Source organism: Dama dama, chromosome 20, assembly GCF_033118175.1.
Source record: "Dama dama isolate Ldn47 chromosome 20, ASM3311817v1, whole genome shotgun sequence".
In the NCBI taxonomy this organism is placed as follows: domain Eukaryota; kingdom Metazoa; phylum Chordata; class Mammalia; order Artiodactyla; family Cervidae; genus Dama; species Dama dama.
The window spans coordinates 31,459,277-31,485,949 of record NC_083700.1 but is presented as its reverse complement, the minus strand read 5'-3'; the positions used below and the strand labels follow the sequence as shown (position 1 = coordinate 31,485,949).

At 38.1% G+C, this 26,673-nt stretch overlaps 2 protein-coding genes across 15 annotated transcripts in view; one reads left to right on the top strand and one right to left on the bottom strand.

The window, feature by feature from the left end:
• The window catches only part of ST7L (suppression of tumorigenicity 7 like), a 92,209-nt gene extending 87,154 nt beyond the window's left edge, over window positions 1-5,055 (bottom strand). For 4 of the 14 annotated variants that reach the window (XM_061121136.1, XM_061121137.1, XM_061121135.1 and 1 more), the window contains exons 1-2: window positions 4,144-4,625; window positions 2,419-2,501 (exon numbers count right to left, since the gene is read on the bottom strand). In XM_061121136.1, coding sequence (XP_060977119.1) covers window positions 2,419-2,501; window positions 4,144-4,351 — 291 coding nt within the window. In that variant the 5' untranslated portion in view covers window positions 4,352-4,625. The other 10 variants (XM_061121139.1, XM_061121145.1, XM_061121140.1 and 7 more) reach the window with 9 other exon arrangements.
• CAPZA1 (capping actin protein of muscle Z-line subunit alpha 1) overlaps window positions 5,014-26,673 on the top strand; it is a 42,314-nt gene continuing 20,654 nt past the window's right edge. The window contains exon 1 of the mRNA XM_061121151.1: window positions 5,014-5,152. Coding sequence (XP_060977134.1) covers window positions 5,114-5,152 — 39 coding nt within the window. The 5' untranslated portion in view covers window positions 5,014-5,113. The remainder of the gene's footprint in view (window positions 5,153-26,673) is intronic.

The following is a 26,673-nucleotide window of genomic DNA, read 5'->3' as shown; positions in this document are numbered from 1 at the left end:
TCTGTGCTGAATTAGCAGAGTGTTTCATATTTGGATACTCCGGCCTTTTCAGCTCCCTTTGCTGGCTTCTCTGGGTGTGAGCTTAAACGACATATCCGAAGGGAATTTTTCCTGATTCCACAGAATGAAAAACTATTTTATGTACTCCCATAGGCTCTTTTTTTCCTTTCAGAATAAACTTTGTACTCATAATAACTAAACAACTGGCTTTGCTGCTATTCTTCAAGCTCCCAAGCACACAACCTCTTCAGGTAGAGATAACACAGCACAACTAGCTTCCTCATTTCAGGTGGTAAAAGAAATTATAAATAACTTTGCTAATAAAAACTCATCAGTAGTTCAAGGGTAATGACACAGTTCAACCTTTAAAATGTTACTTGAATTCCTAATTTTTATAAATTTAAAACTCTGATTTGAAAAAAGTAACAAATTTTAAAAACTGTTTTACGTATCATATGTTATGAATCAATATTATATGTGTGTGTGTGTGTAAGTTTTCTCCCCTCCTTATAAACAAGAAAATTAGGACTCAATTCATGTTACTTGCCCAAATGGCAGAGTCAAGACTCAAAACTTCATCTGCTGGTTGCAAGAGCAATGCTTTTTCCACTATATAAGCTGTTTAAAGATAGTTTATCTCCTTTATTTAGATTTTTATCAGTTCAGTTCAGTCACTCAGTCGTGTCCAACTTTTCGACCCCATGGACTGGAGCATGCCAGGCCTCCCTGTCCATCACCAACTCCCAGAGTTTACTCAAACTCATGTCCATTGAGTCGGTGATGTCATCCAACCATCTCATCCTCTGTCATCCCCTTCTCCTCCCGCCTTCAATCTTTCCCAGCATCAGGGTCTTTTCAAATGAGTCAGTTCTTCACATCAGGTGGTCAAAGTATTGGAGTTTCAGCTTCAACATCAGTCCTTCCAATAAATATTCAGGACTGATTTCTTTTAGGATAGACTGGTTAGATCTCCTTGCAGTCTATTCTGTGGCAAAATATGCTAAATTATGAAAAGGATTTATAAATCAGTAAATTTTTAGGCTTTTAAAAACAGAGTTTTCAATAAAAAATTTAAAAAATAAAAATAAAAACAGAGTTTTCATCCAGAATTCCTCAACAATTTTTTTTGAGTCGAGAGAAAAGTCTCTTTTTCATCTGGCATTTCTCTTTAACAAAATGGTCAAGTGTCTCTATAGGAAAAAAAAAAACAAAACTCCAATACAAATGTTATTATTTTTACATTTCTACTATAGTTACAGAGCACCACCTAGAGATGAGAAAAAAATTTAGAAAAATTTCATTCGCCATGCATGCCATAATACTTCCTAAGATTTTTATCTGTAGCAGTATTTTTCCAAAGTTGACACTAGGAAACACTAGCTCCTAGGGATGTTAACAAAGATTACAAATTTTTAAAAAATCTTTTCAAATTAAAAATGATAGCATGGTTAAATAAAGCAAGAGAAAATTGAATTAAACAGGTTTCTTTTTTGCCTAACTTCTTAGAATAACATGGCCAAAATTCAGCAAGTGCTACTATGTTGTTGCAAGTTTTCACACACATTATCTCAGTTAATCCTCATAACTATGAAACTGATACTATTTTTTATTTTTTTTGCCAACTCAGGCAGCTCATGGGATCTTAAGGTTCTGGACCAGGGATCCAACCGGGCCTTCAGCAGTCAAACCAGGGAGCCCTAAACCAATGGACCACCAGGGAATTACCAAGGTGATACTGTTATAATCCCCAGTGTACAGATAAGGAAACTGGAGCTTTAGAAAAGTTAATTCATTTGCTCAAAGTCACACAACTAAAGTGATGGTTAGTCTACTCTACTCTTAAACACTCTAGAGAGGTAAACAGCAGGTAGACTATAAGCCCAATTCAAGACACATATAAATTTTTAGTCTGCTCAATGTTGCCAGCATTAAAGTACTGGAAGACTTAAGATAAAAACTTTATATCCAGGTTTTCTTGAAATCATTTGAAAAAATTGGAAGTTCCAGTAATACTGGTCTGCAAATCTACATGGCAACAATTATCTTTAGCCTTCTCTAGAAGGAACATAGCCTTTTCTAGAAGGAACATGTACTGTCCAGATAATCCAGTCTTCAAAGTAAATAAAAATTTTATTTTTTACACTCTGCCCATTTTACTCATTTTTGTTACCTAGCCAAGCTTACGAGCACTTAGTGGGGGAACTCACCTCCCACTACACTCCCCATCACACACACTCTATTATATGCAAATGAATACTACCAATCTCTAAAAGTAGCGAGGAAGTTGCAGTGTTTTTTAAAATGCTTTTTCACATTTTAAGAATGCTAATCTATAAGTATTTATAATTACTATAATAATTGAAACAGATTTGATTTTTAGATAAACACCAAAGCATGAAGGAAATGGAAACTACTTACAAATATTAGTCCTGATATCAAAGAAGATGTCCCTGTAAGTGCCACATAGAATTTGGGTGTCAATGAATTTAAAAATACTGTCACTGCCAAAAAGAAAAAACAAATCAAAGTTTAAAAGTACTGAAGTTACAAATATGTAGGTGACTTTATGAGTGAAGGAACATAAGTAGATTAATATCTAGTATGAGATTCATTTGAGAAAGTTGTAATTTTTTAAAAAGCTACTTTGCATTCTCATTGTATCATATCTTAAAAATGCCTTCACACATGTAAGGAGATCATTTAGCTTGCTGTTGAGAATAAAACCAAGAACATCATAATTTAGACAAGAACTTTTGCAGTTCCATCACATATATTACCAAGGCAGATTAAAACTATTTCCTAATTATTTTGGTGAGATCCAAACCAGTGTTTCAAGTTAGAGGGAAGGAAATAGTGTATGTATTTGACAGGTCACCTAGAGAGGCAAAATAGCCCAAAGAGAACAGCAAACTAACTGCTTCCTATATTTGATTCACTGAAAACCTGGACCAGACTCTTCACTTCAAATAACAGTCTCATAAATACTTTGGGTTTTAGAAAGAAATAAAAATCTGTAAGTCATCGACTCTCATCTGAATGCCATAGTTAATATATAGTTAGTATATATGTAAAAAAAAAAAGATAAACTCAATGAGTAACATTTCACTGAGCGTACAAACCACTAGTAAGCACTTCATTAACCTGTAACAGAAACACCAAATTAGCTTTTTCAAACAGTATAGGAAGGTCAATTCATCTAGCTTGTTTTAGTGTGTTAGTTGTATCTGGATTTACATACTCAGTTCTTAAAAAGCCCAAAGTATTTCAGAACATTATCTCAGTCTTTGATGTTATCTCACAGGATAGAAAACGGAACACTTGCCTTCTCTTTCTACAGAAAAATAAAACAGCACTGACAGTCAAAATCGTCACCCAACAGAAATACTTTCATTTTAATCTGAGGTTGCCGATTTGTAATGACATAGTAAGAGGCCCTGGCTCCCATCCACTCTGACCCGGCTACAGCTAAAGAATATTTGCAGAATCCAAGGGATCGTCACCTCGTAGATGTCTTTGGGTCTTCAGCCCACACTACACAGCAAGCTCTCTACGAATGTTGAAAGAACGAACTAAGGAAAGTACCCACTACCGTTTGTGGCTCTCTTTCTCTTTACTTCCTGTACTGTTCTATTGTATGACTCAAGATAAAGCCTAAAACAGAGAACGGACAAAAATATAACGGAAACTGTTTCTTGACAAAGCTATTTTAAAACATAAGAATAGTTGGCAAAGATCGTGGTGTTTTCTCTTAGATGTTTTGTTGTTTGAGTGTGGGTTCTCTCAGCTCAGTGGCGGGAGACTCAAAGGGTGTGTATAAATTCTTCATCCAGGTCTGAAATTGCTCTCATCGGCCCTATCACCTGAAGCTTACAGCTTGTCAGGTGGTTTCTCTTAGGGCGCAAGAGGGCACACGAGAGAGGGCGGATCTTAAGAGTTCGGGGAGGAGCCGGCGACTGCAGCTCAAGTTTGACAATCAGCTGCGGCCTCAGAGAAAAAGAATCCACTCGGTCGCTTAAACTAACTCATACTCCGAGGCTCTCCCGTGATAAGGAAATCTCTGCCCTTTGGCCTTTGCCCCCAGCACCTCTAACTGCCCCCTACCCCGCACCGCCGCCCGTCCCCGGGGAGCTCTGGGCCTCTCACCCGCTGCCAAATTCTCACACAGCCTCAGCGGGACCCTTAGAGCGTAAAGCAGCCCCAGCCCCGCCACGAACCACAGTGAGGCCCCTATGCCCGCCAGACCAGCCCGCAGCCGCTCCCTCCAGCCCAGCGGCGGGCTTAGGCCGGGAGCAGGGGCAGAAGGAGACGCCGCAGCAATCGCTGCTTCACCTAAGCCGTCACTGTCCGCCATCTTGCCGCTCCCGCTGGCGCCGGGAGTTGGGAGGGGAGAAGGGCAGGAAAGCGGGAGTCGGGAATCCTGGGATAGTGGCGGACTTAAAGTTGGCCTCCGTGAAAACTGATAGTCCCAGGGAACGGGGACGGAGATGTGGAAAGTGGAGGAGCGCCCCAGGACTGAGCTATTTATTCCTTCCGAAGGAGGGAAAGGGCGGATGGCAGCACCTATTCTGGAGGAACTGAACTGTGACCCCGGAGTGAAGTTTTTAGCCTCCAGACGAGTGAGGGTCGCCTTCCACCCCATTCCTAGGGTTGAAAAAGCCACCAACCGTTCCAGAGTCCGAGCAGCACTACACCCTTTGGGCTTGGCTGGCATGGAGAGCACTGGTACTGGGAAAATCTACAGGAGTAGCGACAGCAATTCGGTCGGCTGGAGCTCGGGCGCCAATACCAGTCGAAAAACTCTCCCAACGTCCCATAGATGAATAGGGAAATGGCTGGAGCTCGGGCGCCAATACCAGTCGAAACACGCTCCCAACGTCCCAAAAATGAGTGGGGAAATAATTGTAACTCGGTGAGAAAGATATTAGATTTAAAGTTAGCCGACTTCCTTGGGCGCCGAGCCCCGGGGCCATACCCCCGCCCGTAACTGACATGGCGCTCTCGCGGTCGGCGTTTCCGGGCGGGTCCTTCCGACGGCCCTCGCTGTGATTCCATCATTCGGCTTTCTTCCCGGCCTCCTTCGCGCTAGGGCCGGGCTGGGCCAGAGCAGCCCAAGATGGCCGACTTCGAGGATCGGGTGTCGGATGAGGAGAAGGTAAGGGGTTCGCCTCTCTCTCTTGCCTCTTCCCGGGACAGGGAAGGGAGGCCCGACCTGACTGCGGTGGGAACCCCGGCAGTGCCCCCAGGAGAAGGAAGCTTCTCGGCCTGTGCCGGCATACGCTCTCCGCAGTCGGGACGCTTCGCTGCCCTCTTGAGGGGCTTTCCTCTGCCTCACGGTGGCCCCAGTTCCCCATTCCTCAACTCTGTTTTACTGTTGGGCCTGAGGCACAACCCAGTGGTCTTCCTGCGAAAGAAGAGACCTTCCGTTATTGAATTGTGACTGTGGACCTATTTTGTATTTGAGAAAGGGCGCGATGATGATGTCGCGACGAATCAAGAAGCAATTATTTTACCGCCTTTAGCTGTTGGGGCTCACCCCATCCCCCCATTTTTAGATACGATTGGGGCTAGTTTAGGGCGAGTCACTTCCTGGTCAGGGTGGCCTCTTAACTTCCCTTTTGCTCCTCCTTCCTCAGGAAGTGATTTTGCTGTCACGACTCCTCGACAGGGAGAGGTCTCTAATGTCTTGGCCGCCTATCCTCCTACACCTCTTTTCCCACATACTACCGGCTAAACGAACTCGCGATAATAAATCTGTGAGCCTCAGGGAGATTGGCTTCAGAATCTGAACACGCTTTTCTCTGTAACACACCTTTGATTGTATGTATACGGCCCCCTCGGTGACTCTGTCCCTTAGGTCTAACAGCCTTTCAACGGTAATTTTTGAAAAACAGTTTTCGATTTTTTTCTTAACAAGATTAGCCAACGAATTCTTTGTTTTTTAACTCCAGAAAGGTTTTATGTCGCACGTACACTTAATGTTAACATATGCAAGTCTGGACAAAGCTTCCTGCCTTCTTTGGTGCTCCACTGTGATGTCTCTGATTATAGTTGAACTTGTCTGTGTGTAATTTGTATGCTTATTTCTTTAAAAGTGTCTTAAGTACAAGAGAATATTCCACCTTAGGTGGAATAATTCTTTTCCTGACAACTGCAAGTTTTTTATAACAGTTTGTCAGGGTTTTCAGTAAATAGGTTAAAGATTTTAGAACTTGAGAACATTATAATGATTTCACAACATAATTCGTAGTAGGACAAGGAATTATGTCTTGTTTCCCACAGTGACTCTTACAAAATGTACACCTCTGAATACTCTGTTAATGTATCTGGGTTTTCTTGGACTGTTTATGATCCAAGAGTCCTCTGTATGGAATAACTTGGTATATCATATAAGCCATGCCATTTTGAAATGCTAAAGAAAGCGCTGAACATTCACAAGCCATTGAACAACACTTCAGAATTAGATTTTCTCTTACTTGGATATTGATTCTTGTAAATGTATAAGATTTAACGGGGCAAGGGCATTTTATACTGTATGTGAACTTATGCTAGGGAGAAAACTATTAATATAATAAGGTGTTTATTCTAAAGGCAAAAAGTTATAATTCAGGTGAAGTTAAATTATAATGAAAATCATGGGATAGCAAAGCATTTGTTAGCCCAACTGATGGTCCACATAAGCAAAATTTCACTAGAATTTAAGATAATAAACTTTGAAGTTTACCAGTGTTGGGTTTTTGTTTTTGACACAGGATTAGAATGCCCTTTTTTTGTTTTTAGAATGCCTTTTTAATTGAACTTAGAGGAGAAATACCTACTTCAAAGTGTAAATTAAGATGTCTCTGGATATTGACAGTGTTGAAATTAGTAACATTAAAAAAAAGCCTTAATTTTATAGCAGCAGATCTGTGACCAGTTTTCTCTTATCTCCCAGCATATTTCTTTTGCTAATTTTAATAATGACATAGCAAGCAAATCATAGTTAGTAAGGTAAATCTGCCCCAAAAATGTTGATGAATTTTATATTCAGTAAACAGGTTTTAGATTAACTGCATTGTCTTCATTAGAGTAGATAATTAAGAATAGCTGATATAAAAAAAAAAATCTCATGTAAGAAATCCATATGACTGAGATTACTGAAATTTTGTTAGATTTTTTATTCCTAGAGATGAACTGATATGTATATCTCTGTTGTGGATCAGTAGGTAAAAATAAAGGGCTTTGACTTGAAAGATTACTTCCATTTTCCTTCAACTTTATACTTGACCTCTTTTTCTCCAGGCTTCTGATGCCTTTTAACTGAATTCATGAACTGAAAAAGTATTTTTCTGAAAAGACTTGTTGATATGAATACATTAGCATTCGTAAACAAAAAGTTACCTTTAAGCAAGATGCTTGTTGTACAAAACTTTCACAACCAAGGCACTATTACAAAAAAGATATTTTCAGCCTTAGTTTGTATATTGATTCTTCCTTGAGGGTGCTGTAAAGTTTTCATTTTTTTCTTTTTTTAACTAAGATCTCAACTGCATTTGATTTTATTTTTTGTAGCACACGTGTGTCATGATGCCAAATATATTTTAATACTGCTTTTTATCTTTGTTACATTTTCTAAAAACAGTGAGCCCAGAGGTGAATTTGGTGGTGATGGCCTCAGATTTCCTTGCAAATGTTTCTGTAAAAGCTAGTAAGATCAACCATTCTCATAACTAACTGCTGAAGTTTTTGTCACTTTATAAAGAGGAAGTTGGGTTTTTTAACTTCTGCATTGTTACCTGAAATGGTCATGATGAGCTGCCTAAATAAAACAGGAAGTTGAAAGTGTAATAACTTGCAAAAATAAATACTTTTAGTTGTATCCTAGAGTTCAGTTTCTGAGAATGAGCTCTACTTATCTAGTAGAGTCTTCAGTTACATGGTTCCAAATGCTTTACAAGACCAAAATGAAAAGATGCCATAATTAGAAAATTTAAGGTATGAGATAAACTACTTGTTTGTATTCTTTGCACCGACTGTTTCCTTTATTTCATGATTCAACATTATAAACACATAAATGCACACAAAATTTTAGGGTTGAAAAAAGTGCCAGTGGTACATTTTTTTCCTTCAGCCTAACAAGTGTAATATTTGTGTACAGCTTCAAAAGTACCATAACTGAAAATTGGATCTCTATGCTTTAAGTTTAGATAAAACCGTTTTTAAGACACTTCTTGAGAAATGGGTTTATCAAAATTATATAGGAGAGGTGTGGAAAATGTTGTAAATAGACACTGAAATTTGAAGGCTTTGTTAGAGATCATGAAGATATTTATACTTGTAAAGTGGATTTCCTTGATTATGTGTTACCTCCTTAATTTACTAGGTGAGTTATTCTCTTATAAAGTAAACCCTAAAGCTTAATGGCCATGGCTATTTTGTAACAAGTCATTCATTAGAATTAATACTACCCTTTTTAAATCTTCTGTTGGGTTTGCTGAGTAGTATTCATATAATCTGTTACAAAATCTTGGACAGGAGCACAAAGCCTAAGCAGGTACAAATTCAGGCGCCCATTTCTGGTGAAGAGTGTAGGTTTATTATAATTTCTTCAAGAACATCTAGCTGTTTCATTAGGACCAGCCTTAAAGCTAAGCAAAGCATTTGTCAAAAAATTCAGACACCAGGTTACTCTGATTCAGAAGGCTTGCTTTTTTCACTGTACTATTTTTAACATATCCATGAATGAAAAAAATCAGAGTAATTCATTTAATGAATTATATTATATTCTTTTTTTGGGGAGGGTGGGGGAGGTGTGTGTGCTGGGTCTTTGTTGCAGCACATAGCCTTCTCTAGTTGTGGCATAGAGGTTTAGTTGCCCTGCAGCATGTGGGATCTTAGTTCCCCAACCAGGGATCAAACCTTAGTCCCCTGCATTGGAAGGCAGATCCTTAACCACTGGACTACCAGGATAGTCACCTATTTAATGAATTATAAATGAGGTATTGTGGGGTAGTGGGAAAGAAAAAGCCTCAGGATATTTGGTCTCTTCTTGCTGTGCTGTTGGCTACCAGTGTGATTTTGGAAAAATCACTTGTCTCTGAGCCTTGAAAGTTTTCTTCTAAAATAGGTGGACCTCGAAAGTTTTCTTTTAATATAGGTAAGGGGAATTGGATCAAACTGATTGAACAAAGTTTAATGAACTTTTTCAAGCTCTTAAAAAAAAACTCTTTTAAAAACTGAAATGTTAAAATGTTCCAGGAGTTTCTGTCATTATCTGCTTTGGCACATTTGCCCTGATAACGAAGCTGTGAAATCCTTGGTTACTGCAAGGATTTATCTAGTGCCTAGCAGAGCACCAGGTACATAGTGTAGGCCCAAGCTATTGGTGTGAAAGACACCAATCAATCACAGCTTCATTCATTTTTGTATTTCCCCAGCTCATGCTCCCTCATTCCCCTTCCCCAGTTATTTCTGGTAATCTGTAGGTATTTTTTGTGTTCAGGAATATGTCCACACCATGGGTGCCTCTTTGAGTATACATAGTGTCTAAGCATCTACTGCCATTACTGGTGCTCTGTCATGGCACTGCTAAGAATCTTTGATCCCCCTGGGAGCATTTCCCTAGTAAATTCAATAAAGTTTTGAAGCCTTATTGCACATCAAAATTAGTGTCTATACAGTTGTCCCTAGGTATCTGTGGAGGAGTGGTTTCAGGGACCCCCCCACCCCATGCCAAAATCTGCAGATATTCAAGTCCCTTATATAAGAAGTAGTAAGGTTAGTTCTCTGTTTCTACACTCATGGATACAGAGGGCTGACTATGTATACCTTGCAAAACCCCTAATAAAAGTATTTCCTTCATAAGTCCTTTCCTTTAGAGCTCAGAAAAACACATAGGATCAGGTGTCATTACTCTTGTCTGTCTCAAGTGCACAAATCACTTCATCTTTTTGTGGGGGGAAAAAAAAAAAATTAAAGTCCTTATGTAGAGTAATTCCTGAAAGTAAAAACCTTGGACAGGGGAAACTAGTCATGATAATTTTTTGATAAGCCAGTTTTACTACTTGCGGATTTCTGAACTAGGTGATGATTTGAATATATACTTGCTGTTATTTTCCCTTCTCCCTTTATCAGAACCTCCTGCCAACCTCTGCTTTTCTGTTCTTTCCACCATTCTCATTTAGTCACGTAGACTCAGAATTTTGTCATCATCTTTTTCACCCATAACCTCTCCTATCAGTTAGTATTTCAGTCTTGTAAATTCTTCTTTCTATCATTAGACTTTATTCTTCTATTTCCATGAGTCTTTTTAAAATTATTTTGAGTATATAGGAGCTATAATCAGATGCATAAAATTAAAATGGTAGACTTGTAAAAAGTCCCCTCCCACCCACTTTCCAGCTACCAAGTTCCCCTGAGCGGCACCCAATATTACCAGTCTCTTTTCTATTTTATTTTATTTATTTATTTCACTTTTATTTACCAGTGGTTAGGACTCTGTGCTTTCACTACTGTGGGCCCAGGTTCAATCCCTGGTCCGGAAGCTAAGATCCTGCAAGTGCGTGGCACAACCAAAAAAAAAAAAAAAAAAACTTACTACCACATTTGCATAGTGCTCTTTTGAGCGTCTACAAATACGCCACTAAGAATTCTAGTATTTAAAATGTATTATAAAACCAAGGTGTTAAAAAAAACCAAGGTGTTGAGAAACATAACTTTAGAAGTTTAAAGATCTTAAAAGTCTTCATGACAAGGCCTAGGGCACTGTCTCAGAAGCCTCCAACAGCAACGCTTAACGTGTTTCTTTGAAAAGCAAGATTTCTGGATTCTTTACAGACCAGCTGCATCAGAATTTGGAGGGATAAATTCTTGGGAATCTATTTTTAATAAGCTTCCCAATAATAATTGTGCAACTTGAGAGCTACTATTCATATCTTAATCCTTTGCCGGTTAAGTTCAGAAGCTTGATTCATCAGGATAGTAAGGATAAACTTTTATTAGCTAGGCTGATGAAACTAGTGTTTAAGAAGAGGGTAGCAACTAATTTAATAAATATAGGAGGGGTTAGATTATTTTTTCAAGTAGATAGGGTACATAAGAAATCAAATTACAATTTTTTCAATTTAAGCATGGAGTCAGAGCCAGGGAAGTTAACTATACAGTCTTAACATTTTAATGGCATTTTCTCCTATTGTAGGGATATATACTCAACACCCAGACCACGTCCGATCTTTGTGTAGGGCACCTTCTGACTTTTAACAGCAGTGGACTTGCTCTTGACAGATTTTACGAGACTGGAAGGAAGCCCTTATGTTTCAAAATTTTTCATGTCACAGTTTCCCCTGCAGTTGGAATCCCTTCTTAGTTAATGGCATTTCATTCTTTAGTTGCTCAGGCCAAAAAGTTTAGTATCTTTGATTCCTGTTTGTGTCACAGTACACATAGATCCGTTAGCAAATCCTTTAGGCTATACCTTCAAAACATGGCTAGAACTTGACAATTTTTTACCATACCTTTTTTTTTTTTTTTAACCATACCCTTATTTCAATCACTCTGGAAGAAAAGTCGGAGTCGCTCAGTTGTGTCTGACTCTTTGCAACCCCATGGACTATACAGTCCATGGAATTCTCCAGGCCAGAATACTGGAATGGGTAGCCTTTCCCTTCACCAGGGAATCTTCCCAACCCAAGGATCGAACCCAGGTCTCCCGCATTGCCGGCAAATTCTTTACCAGCTGAGCCTCAAAGGACACACTGTGATTTCCCAAATAGTTGATTGCACTGGCCTTCTCTCTCGTCTGCTTCTACTTTTGTCTCTCTGTAGGCAGTCTGTCCTCAAGGAGGCACTCAGAGTGATCTGGTTAAAAAAATGTAAGGCAGAATGTGTCACTCCTCTGCTCAAAATCCTCCAGTTGCTTCCCATGTTCTTCAGAATGAAAGTTCTTACTCTGACTGCAAGTCCCCACGGACCTCTTTAGTGCTTGCTTCTCTGACTTTATCTCCTACCTGTTCTCTTCTGGCCAAACACATCCTGACTTAATGCGTCTTTGCATTTGCTCTGTTCTTTGGAGTTCTCTTCCTTCTTTATCCCTCACTTCTTCAGATATTTCATCAAAAGTTACCTTCTCAGTGAAGCCCTCTGTGATCACCCTGTCCAATTCCAGTCCACCTTTTCATATCCCCTTTCCCTGCTTTATAATTATTTCTTAGCTTTTATCACTAGCTAGCATACCATGTAGTTTAGTTGTTTAATCTTATCTGTTGTCTGTTTACCCACTAGAATGTAGCTCTGTAAGGACCATGTACTGTTGAATCACCATTACCTAAAATAGTGCCTTCATAGTAGTCCTTCAGATATTTGGTGAATAAAGAAATGGCTGTTTCTTGCTTTGATAATATCTGTCTTAAGTTCACAGTTAACTAACTCTTAGAGGGCAGACTGATTTCCAACTTTTGTGAAGCTCTATTGAGGATTCTGTACTTCCAGATTAATTTTTGTTAATGGAGCTTCCCACTCAGAAGACTTTGGCAGTTCTCCATTACCTACAGAATAAAACCAGATTTGATGTTAACATAACTGCTGCCATCTGACTCATCTTACTCTTCCTTTCTCTTTTATTATCCACAGATAAATGTGTTTCTGCCAAACTGACAAAACAGTTTTTTTTCCTACTCTTTTTTATTCTTAACCAGTTCCCTTATTTGTAATACCGTCTTTCTTTCTCCCCCTACTATTTAAAGCACTTTGTAGAGCACAGCTTAGATCCTGCCTTCCCCTTCCTTGTAGTTGTCTTTAACCAACCCAACCCATATCCATCTCCTTCTCAAATTCTGTGCTGTATATTGTCTGTAATACTGATTTGGCAGTTTTGCTGCTTTGAATTATAGTTATTTTTAAATGATTGACATCTTTGTTGAGGTCTATTGTTTGTATAAGTTGTTTTGCTAACACTGGTAAAATTTACAAAAATTGAAAAGCCAGGATGCTGACTATGTGCATATCTTACATTATTTGTGTCCACCATGGAGATGTACACTTAATATTAGCTAAGGTAGTGGCTTTCAACCTTGACAGGACCTGAGAATCACCCAAAGAATCTTTAAAAAATTCTGGTGCCCAAGCTGTCCTCCAGATATATTACATTAGAAGGTCTGTGAGTGGAACCCAGGCATCAGTTATTTTAAAACTTCCCCAGGTGATTTTAATTGTATAGCTGTTGTTCACAACCAAGGATTAAGGCAAAAGGGAATTTGTTGGCTTACTTCTTTTGCCATTCTTTTTGTCCGAGTGAATGAACAAATTGGTAAACACAAAGATTTGATAATATCTAGGCGTTTGCTTAGGGAAAGAAAGTTAAGTATCTGCTATGTTTGTCTCATGTTATTTCATTGGATTCTTAAAGTGCATGCGTGCTCAGTCACTTAAGTCATGTCCCACCAACTTTCTGCGACCCCATGGACCACAGCCAGCCAGGCTCCTTTGTCCATGGGATTCTCCAGGCAAAGTAGTGCTAGATATATGAGCAGGTATTATACTCACAGATGAAGAAACTAAGACCCAAGTAATTAAGTGCTAAAGCCGGCATGTGAAACCATGTCTGACTCCCAGTGATTTTTTTAAAAAAAGTTAAAATTGGTTAAAAAAAAAGACACCTTTAAGATAGAAATACACTAAAATACCAGGTGCACCAGCTCTTAAAGGGGAAATGCTTCTTGCTTCTGACTGCATCTGTTTCCAAGCCAGTGTGGTCTCTCACTGCTGAACTCTTACCTTTTTGGACTTGGTATTTGCATCATTGCTTTCTGGCACGTGAAACTCAAGGCGTTCAGTGTGGATTTTCCTGGCATTTCTTAATTTGGTCCTGATTATTTCGAAAACAGTACTCCTTGTATCTGGCCATTGTACTTGGAAATTTTTACCTATCTCCCCAGTCCCATCGGGTTGGGGGTTTTAACAAACTTAAGCTTCTCAGCAACATGTTGTTTATGTGATCTTTTCACTCTCTTTAATCTTTCTTCCTAACTGATTAGAACATTATATCTCAGACTTCTATATTTCCTCAGTTATTGATCTAGACATTCAGGCAGATCTCTAATTAAGCCAAATAGAGTTCTTCCCCTCCTTTCATATATATATCAATGTTGTTTTGGATTTTAGATAAGACAGTTTTTTTAATCTCGACTAAGATTGGGCCAATTCTTTTTTTTTTTTTTAATGGTGACTTAAGGCTTTATCACTTAACATTGAACATCTAAATGACCAATTAAGGTATATACTTGGAAATCTTTTTATTGACATTTTGGGTGTCTTTTATTAGGAGAGTCCAGAATGAGGACTAAGGAATAAGGATATCCTTCTAATTTGGTGCGTAGAGAAGTTGTAAATTAAAAGGGAATGGATGGGAAAGATAACTAGAAAATAAAATAGCTATTTTTTGGTTTTTAAATGTTAATTTTATGGTGAAGTATGTTTTACTTACTATTATACAGTGTAAAATACAGTGCTGACTTCTGTTAAGGAAAAGCAATCTGACACTTGCTAGAATGATAAGAGGCCTTAATTTTATACTTTTGTATTAGGGGAGAGAGATTGAGATCAGCTCCAAATAAGCAGAGACCGATGGAGATTTATAGCCAACAAGCAAGTGCATGGCTGGGGCGGGGGTGGAGGAGGCATAAATGGAAAAGTACTAATAGGAGACATCAGGGTAGAAGGATTCTTGCTCACTGGCAGATCAAGGACTTATACATCAGAGGCTGGGGATATAGAACTTGATCAGATATGCAGAGTTGGAGAATTCTTTTTTTTGTTTGTTTGTTTGTTTTGGAGAATTCTCTTTAAACTGACAGCAGGATTCTTGCTAAGAGTGGGCTAGGCAGGCCATAGACAAGACAGGGCCAAGATAAAGGCTTGAGTTGAGAAGAGGGCTCAGAGGAGCCTGACTATAAAGTTTGGACAAGGAGGAGGTCTTTGGCACTCTTATGTGTGTTATATTATTACTTTAGTAAATCTTCAAGCAGTTTTCCTTAGGGTTTGTAGAATTCTTTTTTTTAATGAAATTTCTTTAAACGTGTCTGCCTTCCCTACCTATTTGTCTACATATACCCAAACTTATAATTGGTACTACTAGAACAGTTTCTAAGAAATACTTGAAATGACTTTTTAAAGTAAGATGATAAAGCATGGAACAAATTATTTGAAAGTGTCATGATCTATTTTTTATAATGTTGATTATAATTTAGACCTGTCTATCCTTTTTAAACCTTAGCCCTTATGGATAATGATAAATCAAAATCAACTATATACATCAAAAATTTTCTCTCTTTTTTTTGGTGGTGGGGTATGCCGCACAGCTTGTGAGATCTTAATTGCCCAACCAGGGATCGATCCCAGGCCCCTGATAATGAGAGCACAGAGTCCTAACCACTTGACTGCGAAGGAATTCCCCTAATTGCATTCTGAATCTTTGTAGTATCTCCAGATCTAAACTGGAAAGATGACATTTAGCTTATTTGGGATTTAGTGAAATCTTTATTCCACTTCCTGGAGATCACTGAAAATGTATCTTTTTTTTCCCTCAACTTCTACCCCAAATTAAATTCTCACTAGCCTCTGGGGCGGAGAAGGCAATGGCACCCCACTCCAGTACTCTTGCCTGGAAAATCCCATGGACGGAGGAGCCTGGTAGGCTGCAGTCCACGGGGTCCGAAGAGTCGGACACGACTGAGCGACTTTACTTTCACTTTTCACTTTCATGCATTGGAGAAGGAAATGGCAACCCACTCCAGTGTTCTTGCCTGGAGAATCCCAGGGATGGGAGCCTGGTGGGCTGCCATCTATGGGTTCGCACAGAAGCGGACATGACTGAAGCGACTTGGCGGCAGCAGCAGGGGACTCTTAGCTAGCAGGGATTTGTTTGATAAAGGCAGTGAAACTGGAATTCTGGAGCTAGTTTGTTACTGAAATACATGCATGTCAACAGCTTGAAACTTGCATCTATTAAATAATTGCCCCAGTGAGTTTATTGTTGATATTCTGAAAACCTTAGAACCAGACCCAGAAAATGAACTACACTGAGGCAAGGTGTATTAAAAAAAAAACAAAAACGGATAACATCCTGGGGGAAAGAGCAGAGCAAAGTGCAGAGGTGTCTTTTGTTTGTTTTGTTTGGTTTTAAAGCACAGAGGTTTTTTAGGAAATACTCTGTATGATACTATAATGGTGGATACGTTTGTACACATCCATAGAGTGTGCATCACAAAAGTGAACCCTAATATAGGCTATGGGTTTTGGGTGATAATGATGTGTCAATGTATATTCATCAGTTGTAGCAAATATACCACTCTGGTGGGGATCTTAATAATGGGGAAGACTGTGCACATGGGGGGACAGTGTTGGGCTTCCTGGTGGCTCAGGCAATAAAGAATCTTCTGGCAGTGTAGGAGACCTGGGTTCAATCCCTGGGTTGGGAAGATCCCCTGGAGAAGGGAATAACAACCAACTCCAGTATTCTTGCCTGGAGAATTCCATGGACAGAGGAACCTGGTGGGCTACAGTCCATGGGGTTGCAAGAGTCGGACAGGGTATATGGGAAACCCCTGTATGTTCCTGTCAGTGTTGCGGTGAACCTGAAACTGCCCTTAGAAAAAATAGTCTTACAATCCAAAATAATAATAACAACAGCAATGACATCTAAATATCTTCAAATAGGAAAAACTCTCTTAAGAAATAACATTAAATTCTGTACAGATAGAACTTTCTTACTAAGATAAGATAAAGTAGTGTCTCTTAGTATTTCTTACTAAGATAAAGAATACAGCTACTTATCCTTCAATAGTTCTGGAACGTTGTAGAATAAAAATGAGTAAACATTTACGAAAGCACAATTTATTACTCTTTTTTGAAGTATAGTCTAGTTGAGAACATGAGTAAACTTTGAAAGATGTATTTATCAGTTTAAAGGGAAGCAGAATAGTCACTTTGAATAACTTTTGGTTAAGAAAAAGTTGTTTCTGTTTATCAGTACTGATGAAGATTGTAGTCATGGGGAACACTAGATGAATAGGACCCAAAGAACTTCTGCAAGAGAGGAATGATTTTCTCAGAATTTGAAGGGTTTGTTCAGTTTGATAACTTAAAGCATAGTTGTCTTGCTAGCAGTCTTGTCTAGGTGACGTTTACTGAGCATCCATGTTATATTTTAAATGTTTTGCCACAGTCTTGACATAGGTGCTGTGATAAATGTTGAAAAGTATGGTAGAAGGAACAGGATTCTTGAGGCTTTAGTAACAGAAAATATCTTTGAAAGAAACAGATAGCCCAGCTATCAGTAGGACTGATGTAGACAGAGATGAAAAGAGAGGCACAAGGACGGTGTGAGTAAAGGCCCATAAACAAAGTTGTTAATACACTTAATAGACTAATGAAGGAGATAAAGGTTACTCACTGGCAGTGATTTCATTGCTGAAGTATATAAAACTTGGGCAGTATAAACTGACCTGGGCCTTGTGGATAATTGGAATATGGATATTATCTAGTGAAAAATTTCTTCATTGCCTGTCTGGAATTACTTTCCCAACCTTGACAGTTGTTAAATATTCAACTTGAAATTCTTTTGTTAAGGAAATTATCTTAAAAAGGTGGTTATGAATAGATGTAATTGCTCAGTCGTGTCCGACTCCTTGCGACCCCGTGGACTGTAGCCCACCAGGCTTCTCCGTCCATGGGATTCTCCAGGCAAGAATACTGGAGTGGGTTGCCAGTTCCTTCTCCAGGGGATCTTCCTGACCCAGGGATCGAACCCAGGTCTCCCGCATTGCAGGCAGACGCTTTAACCTCTGAGCCACCAGGGAAGCCCCCAATGTTGAAATATATGAGGTCTGTTATTAAAAGATTGTTTTGGGGGAATTCCCCAGCAGTCCAGTGGTTAGGAGTCTGCTTTTACTGCTGAGGGTCTGGGTGTAATCCCTGGTCAGGGAACTAAGGTCCCACAAACTGTATGGCAGAGCCAAGGGAAAAAAAGATTATTTAGTAAGCTAAAAATTTGAGTTTTATAAATTTATTTTTCTAATAATTTTCTAAAGTTTCTTACTAAAATTAAAACTAGCAGCTTCTGGGAAACAATAGGATATATTACCTTCTTGGTTTGATTGTTAAACTTCAGTACAGATATTAGCAATATAAAAATGAAATTTTGAATCTTGCCAGGATTGAGTGTTTTGCTTTATTTTCCTTTTTGGAAAAGTAAGATGATAAGGAAAATGAGAAGAAACTGAAGTATAAGTAAAGTTATCTTTGATAGATACTTACAGACTTTAAATTCCCCGTTTAGGTTAGAAATATAATACAGTGCATTCCATGGAATTAACATTATTAGAATCTTTAAATATATGAAGGGATGGCATTGTATATGAGACTTGAGCTTCTCCCCCTTTAAAATACACACTTTACTGCAGATACTATCATATGAATGTTATGTACAGTGAAACTTACTTTATGAAACAAGGACTTTTTAAAAATTTGTATTTACTTATTTTTGTCTGTGCAGGGTCTTCATTGCTGCATGGGCTTTTCTCTAGTTGTGAGTTGGGGCTACTCTAGTTGAGTGCACAGGCTTCTCGTTGCCGGGGCTGCTCTTGTCACAGAGCTCCGGCTCTGGGCGCCTGGGCTTCAGTAGTTGCAGCACATGTGCTCAGTAACTGCTGTTCCTGGGCTCAGTAGTTGTGGTGCGTAGGCTTAGTTGCTCCATGGCATGCGGGATCTTCCTGGACCAGGGATCAAACCCACCTCCCCTGCATTGGCAGGCACATTCTTAACCACTGGACCATCAGGGAGGTCCCATCCCTCATCTGTATTGCAACAAAAATATTTTTGCAATTACCAGCTGCTCTGCCATTTCTCTTTCTCCTTTTGCTTGTTCCCATGATTTTGTTTATCTCTCTTAAATTTCATCTTGTTAGTTTTGACTCAGTTTTGAGACTGGATGATAAAATTTGGACTTATAAAGTTGTTTATCATTCTATTTATCCCTCCCAACTTTGTGACAACTGCAGCTTTCACGCGCAAAGTTTTGTCTCAATTCTTGGTTTAAAGAAATTCTAAAAGGATTAGGCCAGACTCACGAGATCTCACTATATATAAAATTCTCCTGAATTTTAATACCTGTTAGTATTGCATAATATAGTTGATTGTCTAGTGCATTGCCGCCCCTTTGTTAAGTATGTGACCTTGGACAAGGAACTTCTGAACCTGTTCCTTCATTTACAATGGAAATAATAGTCTCTTCCCTGCCTATTTTAACAAACTATTTTAAGATCAAAAGAGAGGTTATGAAAGAGTTTTGTAAACAATAAAATAGTATTCATTCATTTACATTCCTTGTATATGCCAGGTCTTAGTCCTAGGTATACAGCAATTAACAGACAACAAATTCTTATGCCCTGTGCCAAGAGTTGGAAAATCTCACCCATTGCCTGCTTTTTTAAGGCCTGCTAGGGGGAAAAAAATCAAAAGAATATTTCATGATGTGAAAATTACATGAAATACAAATTGCAGTGTCTAAAATAATGTTAGTTAACTCAGTAGGGGTAAACCTTTCACACTATAGATGTGTGTGTGTGTGTGTGTGTGTCAAAAACACTCACATCGTACCCTTTAATTATTTTATGCTTTATTTGTCAGTTGTACCTCAGTTAAAAAAGTCTTATTGGAATGCAGGCTCCTTTAGTTTACAGTTGGGACAGAGATCATGTGGTCCACACAGCTCGGAAACATTTATTTTCTGGACCTTTAGCACTTTGCAGACCTCTGCTCTACACTCTTGGAATTCTTTTGGAGGTCTTGAGCAATAACCATATGTTCAGTGGCAAGTTCTCTGAAGAAATTTAAAGCAAGTAAAGGGGCAAGAATTATGAAGGTTATGGAGGGTACAGGAGGTAATTTATAGAAGTCAGGAAGTCAGAGAAGGGTACTTTAGTGGGTGGTATTTGAACTTGAATGAAGAGGGAAGTGAACTCTGATAGAAAAGCATTTCTGGCAAAAGAAATAAAAATTGCAATAGCCCTAAGGTGGGAGTGTAGCCGTAGGTCTAGGAACTAAACAGTAGAAAAATGAGAGGGGGTGAGCCAAATTGTAAAAGAGACCCATCGAGCACACTTTAGATTTTATAGTGATTATATGAATGTATCACTACTACTTATATTACAAGTATTCCTTCAAGGTGTTTTTATGGTATTGTTATATTGACAGAACAGCTCAACACTTCAAAGCCTGTCTTCAAAGACTGTCAGGTGTTTATCTAATACTGAGTATGGTCATCTCATGTAGGCGCATTGGTTCAAGGACCCCCACAGATCACAAAATACAAGAATGCTCAAGTTCTTGATGTGAAGTGGTGTAGGATTTGTGTATAACTTACATCCTGCCATATATTTTAAATCATCTCTAGATTACTTGTAATGTCTAATATAATATAAATACTATGTAAATAGTAGTGTGTTGCAGATTCAAGCTTTGAGTTTTGGAACTTTCTGGAATTTTTTTCCCCAAAATATTTTCGATCCTTATATGCAGAACCCACAAATACAGAGAGTTGACTAATCTGTCTTTTTTACTAACTCTCAGAAGTAAAAAAAGGAGGTCGTTTACCATGACAGTGATAGGACCCCATGTTGGCATCTAATGATAACTACATTTCTTTTAACTGCTCATTTAAAACTTCACCTTAAAAAAAAAAAAACAACTTCACCTTACCATAGCATATATATCTTCAAGTCTCCCCACTTCAGTTTAAAAATTAGGAGGTGTCTTGTTTTCTCTAATTGGACATTTCTCCTGTTCTTGATATTCTCAGATAATTTTTTAAAAATTATTTACTGTATAGAAAATGTTGACATGCCCTTTTTTTTCCTTTTAAAAAATTATTTTTTCATACAAATAATTTCTAGTGTACAATTTTTTGAACATAGAAATGAGCTTAAAATTGGAAGAAAAAAAGCTTTTATAATAAGTACTGTCAGAGGTGATCCCAGTTAGAAGTTAGTAGCTATACATTTATGTAAATATATATATACATCAAAAAAAAGATAGACATGCAACATTTTGCAACCCTTTTCACTCAACAGCATGGTAAATAATCAACTCATGTTATCAACAGAATACTTCTCAAACATTTTTGCTTTCAGAACTCATTTATACTCTTAAAAATCAAGTTGTTCCCCAGTTTTATTGAGATATAATTGACTGTATAGCACTGTAAGTTTAAGGTGTACAGTGTATGATTTGACTCATACACATCATGAAATGATTATTACAGTAAGTTTCACGAATATCCATCATCTGACAAATACAAAAGTAAAGAAATAGTTTTTTAAAAACAGTTTGCCTATGATGAGAACTCTTAGGACCTATTCTCTTTAACAGCTTTCATATATAAAATATAGCAGTTAATTATATGTATTATCTTATACATTACATCCCTAGTACTTACTTATCTTGTTAACAGGAAGTTTGTACCTTTTGACTATCTGTCCCCACCCCTAAATTCTTTTTCTATGAGTTTGTTTTTGAAGTATAGTTGACCTATAACACTATGTTAGTTCCTGTTATACAGCACAGTGATTTGATAGTCTATACATTTCAAAATAATTACCACAGTAAGTCTAATTAAGGTATGTCACAAAGATGATACATAGTTATTGACTATATTCCCCACACTGTACATTTCATACCAGTCACTTAATTTATTTTGCAACTAGAGATTGTACCTCTTAATTTCCCTGACTTAGTTCTTTCCTCCACCCAACCCTCTCCCTCTGGCAACTACCTTTTTGTTCTCTGTCTCCGTTACCCTGAATGTTTTTAGATTCCACGTGTGAGTGAAATTATATAGTATTTGTCTTTTTCTGACTTACTTCACTTAGCATAATACCCTCTATGTCCATTCATGTTGCAAATGGCAGATTTTCATTCTTTTTTTTTTCCAAGTAGTATATCAGTTTGGTTTATGTCTTGTATGTTTGTTCAGAGTACCAGTGCTTTTTAATGACTTGAGCATTTGCTTTGTGGCACTTAGTCCTGGTAATTTTATTTTTTTAATTGAAGGATAATTGCTTTACAGAATTTTGTTTTCTTTCAAACCTCAACATGAATCAGCCATAGGTATACATATGTCCCCTCCTTTTTGAACCTCACTCCCATCTCCTGCCCCATCCCACCCCTCTAGGTCGATACAGAGCCCTGGTTGAGTTTCCTGAGACATAGAGCAAATTCCCTTTGGCTGTCTATTTTACATATGGTAATATAAGTTTCCATGTTACTCTTGCCATACATCTCACCCTCTCCTCCCCTTTCCCCGTGTCCATAAGTCTAATATTCTGTTGTATTTGTATGTGTACACACATACTCCACATCACTTCTTTATCCATTCATTTAGATTATTTCCATATCTTGGCTGTTGTAAATAATGCTGGAGTGAATATAGAGATGCATTTATCTTTACTATTTCGTGTTTACATAGAAATTGAGGGGGTTTTGGTTGTTTCTTTTTTTTTGTTTGTTTTTGACTGCACCATGTGGCATGTCAGATCTTACTTCCCTGACCAGGAATCAAACCCTGCCCCGTGCAGTGGAAACACAGAGTCCTAACCATTGGATCTCCAGAGAATTCCCCAAAATTGAATTTTCATTTATGAGTATTGTGTGTATGTGCTCAGTCACTTCAATAGTGTCTCTCTGCGACCCTATGGACTGTAGCCCACTGGCTCATTTGTCCATGGGATTCTCCAGGTGAGAATACTGTAGTGGGTTGCCATGCCTTCCTCCAGGGGATCTTCCCGACCCAGGGATCCAAGCTGCATCTGCCACGTCTCCTGCATTGCAGGCAGATTTTTTACTACTGGGCCACTAGGGAAGCCCTTACATGTATTGTATTAGATATTAAAACTTAAAACAGTTTTTCAAGCAACTCATTTTATCATAATGATAATAAAAATTTATTGCATTTTGACATAAATGATTAGTATACATATGTATTTTTTAAAACCTTTATTTTTGAAAATGCAAAAAGAATCTGGAAAAAAATAATGTTGTTTTACATTATACATATCTTTAAAATATCTCCATTCAGTTTGTCAAGCTATGTTGTCTTAGTTTGTACCTACTGTTCCCTCTGCATGGAATGCTCTCCTTGGTATCTACTCATCCTCCAATCCAGCTGAAACATCATTGCCTTTGAAAGTCACCCCAAGCCCTCCTTAAATACATATGTAGAGTCGACAGCATTGACAGCATCTTCCTTTGTGCTTCACTGTGCCTTTTAATGCTTGCTATATTACTGTCTAGGTGACAGATTCCTTGAGGACAGCGACAGTGTCTTATTCAGTATTTAATCTTTATTTACTGACTCTTCCTAGCTCTTCAGTAAATGTTGAATGGATAAACTGCTGCTTTTTTACATGCAGTGTCAGTTTCTCCATTATCCAATTCACTTTTTCAATTATGGCATTTCCATCAAATTTTGTAACTTGAAAATTTGTAGGTAACTTCAGAAATATGAGTAATGTGAATTTTCAGTTTGGTAACTTCTATTTTTATATATTCAAACATTAATATGTAGTATGTAAAATATGGCTGTAGCTTTATTTTTTTAAGGGAAGTTGCTTTTGGGGTAGCATATGAATATATTTTTGAATTGCATGCACTTAATTTTTCTTGACTGAGGGGAGTTTCTTAATTATGTAAGTATTATGGGAAATGCACCTTGACAGAAAGACCATAGCTGCTCAAGAGACTTAGCACAAATAGGCTAAAAAAATAGGTTTGCTTTTCAAAATAGGTTTGCTAATTTCTTTTTTTTGTTTGTTTGTTTGCTAATTTCTTAAATAAGTGATTGATAACAACAGTTAACAAGTACAGTAATATGATTAAGTGCACTTGCAAAGCATATATACACAATTGGAAATCCATATTAGAACTGTTAGTCCTGTATAGTGTAATTCTCATGAGTTGAGAAGCACTTCTTACTTCCTTATTAGAAACTCGTATCTTTTTATTGTTGTTGCTTAGTTAATATAAGAGCTTTATGGAGTATTTCCTCTTAATCTCCACCAGTTTTCATCAGTTTTCATCACAAGGTATCTACCATTACCCTGCAACATCAGAGTTCTGAAACTGTACGTGCATAAGAATAGCTGAAGGTGTTTGTATTATGGATTCCTCAACCCTGCTTCCAGATGGTCAATATACAAGTTTGTCTTCTAAGTCTTAAAGATACAGAGAGTTTTATAGTTCAGAGAAGTTCTGCAGATCTCCTAATCTCTTTTAGGAGTTGGATTATTATGAGGAAATTCAGAACCAAAAAGTTAGCCAAGTTTCTGGAATCACAAATCTAGTCAGTTAATGGGCCAACAGATCCCAGTAATTAGAATCAAGGGTTTTCATTCTGCCTTGCTGCATGAGTCAGTCAGCCTTTCTTGCCTGAAAAGATAAGTTTAGTTATGAAGCAGCTTTTCTTTTCCTCTTTTCAGAATAAGAGCAAAATCATATAAGATCTTCCATATAAACCTAGGGATGCTAAAGTTGTAAACTATTTCCGTCTTTTTCAAATTCTCAACCCCAGCTTTATTTTCCAAAGACTCAGTGTCTTTTTTCTCTGCCTTAAGAATGGTTTGACTTTGGTAACTTTAATTTTATTTTAGTCAACAGGAACTTAAAGTTGTTTGAAGGAAATGGAAGAAATCAACAGAGTATGCCTAACTGGAAAGTAAAGTTCAGTTTATTGTTAGGTATACATGTTCCTCTTTGCCCCTTGTCAGTAAGTTGAATCAGCTTTATATTCATCACATGAGATATTAGGGAATTTTTAGTAGCCTCATAGTGTGTGAGAATTATATGAGAGACCCTTTGAGGTCAGTCCTATTTCATTGCTAACATCCTTATTACACTTACACATTATTACACACTTACACATATATAGATATCATTAAATGATACTCCAGATTATTGGATGGTTTTCTTTCTATTATATAGGTTCTTACATTCCTTGTATTTCACGTTTTACTTGTTGAGAGATGAGAGGTTGATTTCTATAGCAGATTAAATACACGGTTTTACCTTACCTTTTATGCCAAAACTTTTTAAATGAAAATGTAGGGAAAAAATGGAATGGGAAGAAGCATAAATTAGGGATAGTTTAAATTAGTAAGCGTGTCGTCAGTGGACCAAAGTTTTTTTTTTTTTAGCATTTATTTATTTTTTTTTTTACAGGTGGAAATTTTGTTTATCAAAGCAAGTTGAACATATTGACCATTTACAATTCTTTTGTTAATTGCCTTTGTTCTTTCTCAATTTTTCAAATTTGAGAAATAATCTTTATTCCTTAATAGGTTATTGCTTGCATGCTAAGTTGCTTCAGTCTTGTCCAACTCTTTGCAACTTTATGGACTGTAGCCCACCAGCCTTCTATGTCCATGGGGTTTTTTTTAGCATTTAAAAAAAAATAATACAATGTTAATTTTTTATTCATATTATTTTTTAAATTTTGTTTATTTTATTTGTCTGTGCTGGGTCTTCATTGCTGCACGCAGGATTTCTCTGCAGTAAGCAGGGTAGGGGGCTACTCTCCAGTTGCAGTGTACAGGCTTCACATTGCAGTGGCTTCTCTTGATACAAAGCACAGACTCTGGGGCACGGGCTCAGTAGTTGTGGTGCATAGTCTTAGTTGCCCTGTGGCATGGGGAATCTTCCAGGGCCAGGGATTGAACCCTTGTCCCCTACATTGGCAGGCAGATTCTTAACCATTAGACCACCAGAGAGGTCCTTAAGCAGTTCTTGATAAAAAGTGAAATGGTTCAAAAACATGAAAAAAATAAGATCAGAGGAAACCCAAAACACATTGAAGAAGAAAACTGTTGTGGAAGTAGGGGCTTTTCTGGAGAACATCAATTTAAGGAGAAAGAAGGGAAGAACTCCGAACAACTTTGGAATGGATTAGTTGCAGAATTGGTCTCTAAGCTTTCTGGACCACACGGTGACTCCTCTCATTCCCATTTGGGCTAAGCTGCAGACAATAGCTGGAGAAGGCAATGGCACCCCACTCCAGTACTCTTGCCTGGAAAATCCCATGGACGGAGGAGCCTGGTAGGCTGCAGTCTGTGGGGTCACAAAGAGTCGGACACAACTGAGCAACTTTACTTTCACTTTTCACTTTCATGCATTGGAGAAGGAAATGGCAACCCACTCCAGTGTTCTTGCCTGGAGAATCCCAGGGATGGGGGAGCCTGGTGGGCTGCCGTTTATGGGGTCGCACAGAGTCGGGCACGACTGAAGCGACTTAGCAGCGGCAGCAGCAGACAATAGCATTAGCCCTCAGAATATAGCATTGAGAATGAGCTTTGGGAGCATAGAGTCAGGGCAGTGCCCCAGGTAGCCTATGACCATAGGATGCTCACTCAGAAGATAATCTGCTCACACATTCTCAGCAGCAAGTCTACTGTTTCCCTCCCCTACAATCGAGGAGATAAACTGCAGCTAAACAGAACAGGCAAACTAAAATAAATTCAAAGAGAAGCAAGAGTACCATGAAAGAGAAGTACAAAAATCAACAGTATATCTAAGTTCTTAGGAAACAGTCCATAGAACAAGACTTTAAGTATAGTTAATATCCTCAAGGAGACATGAGATTATTGCACACGCGCAGGC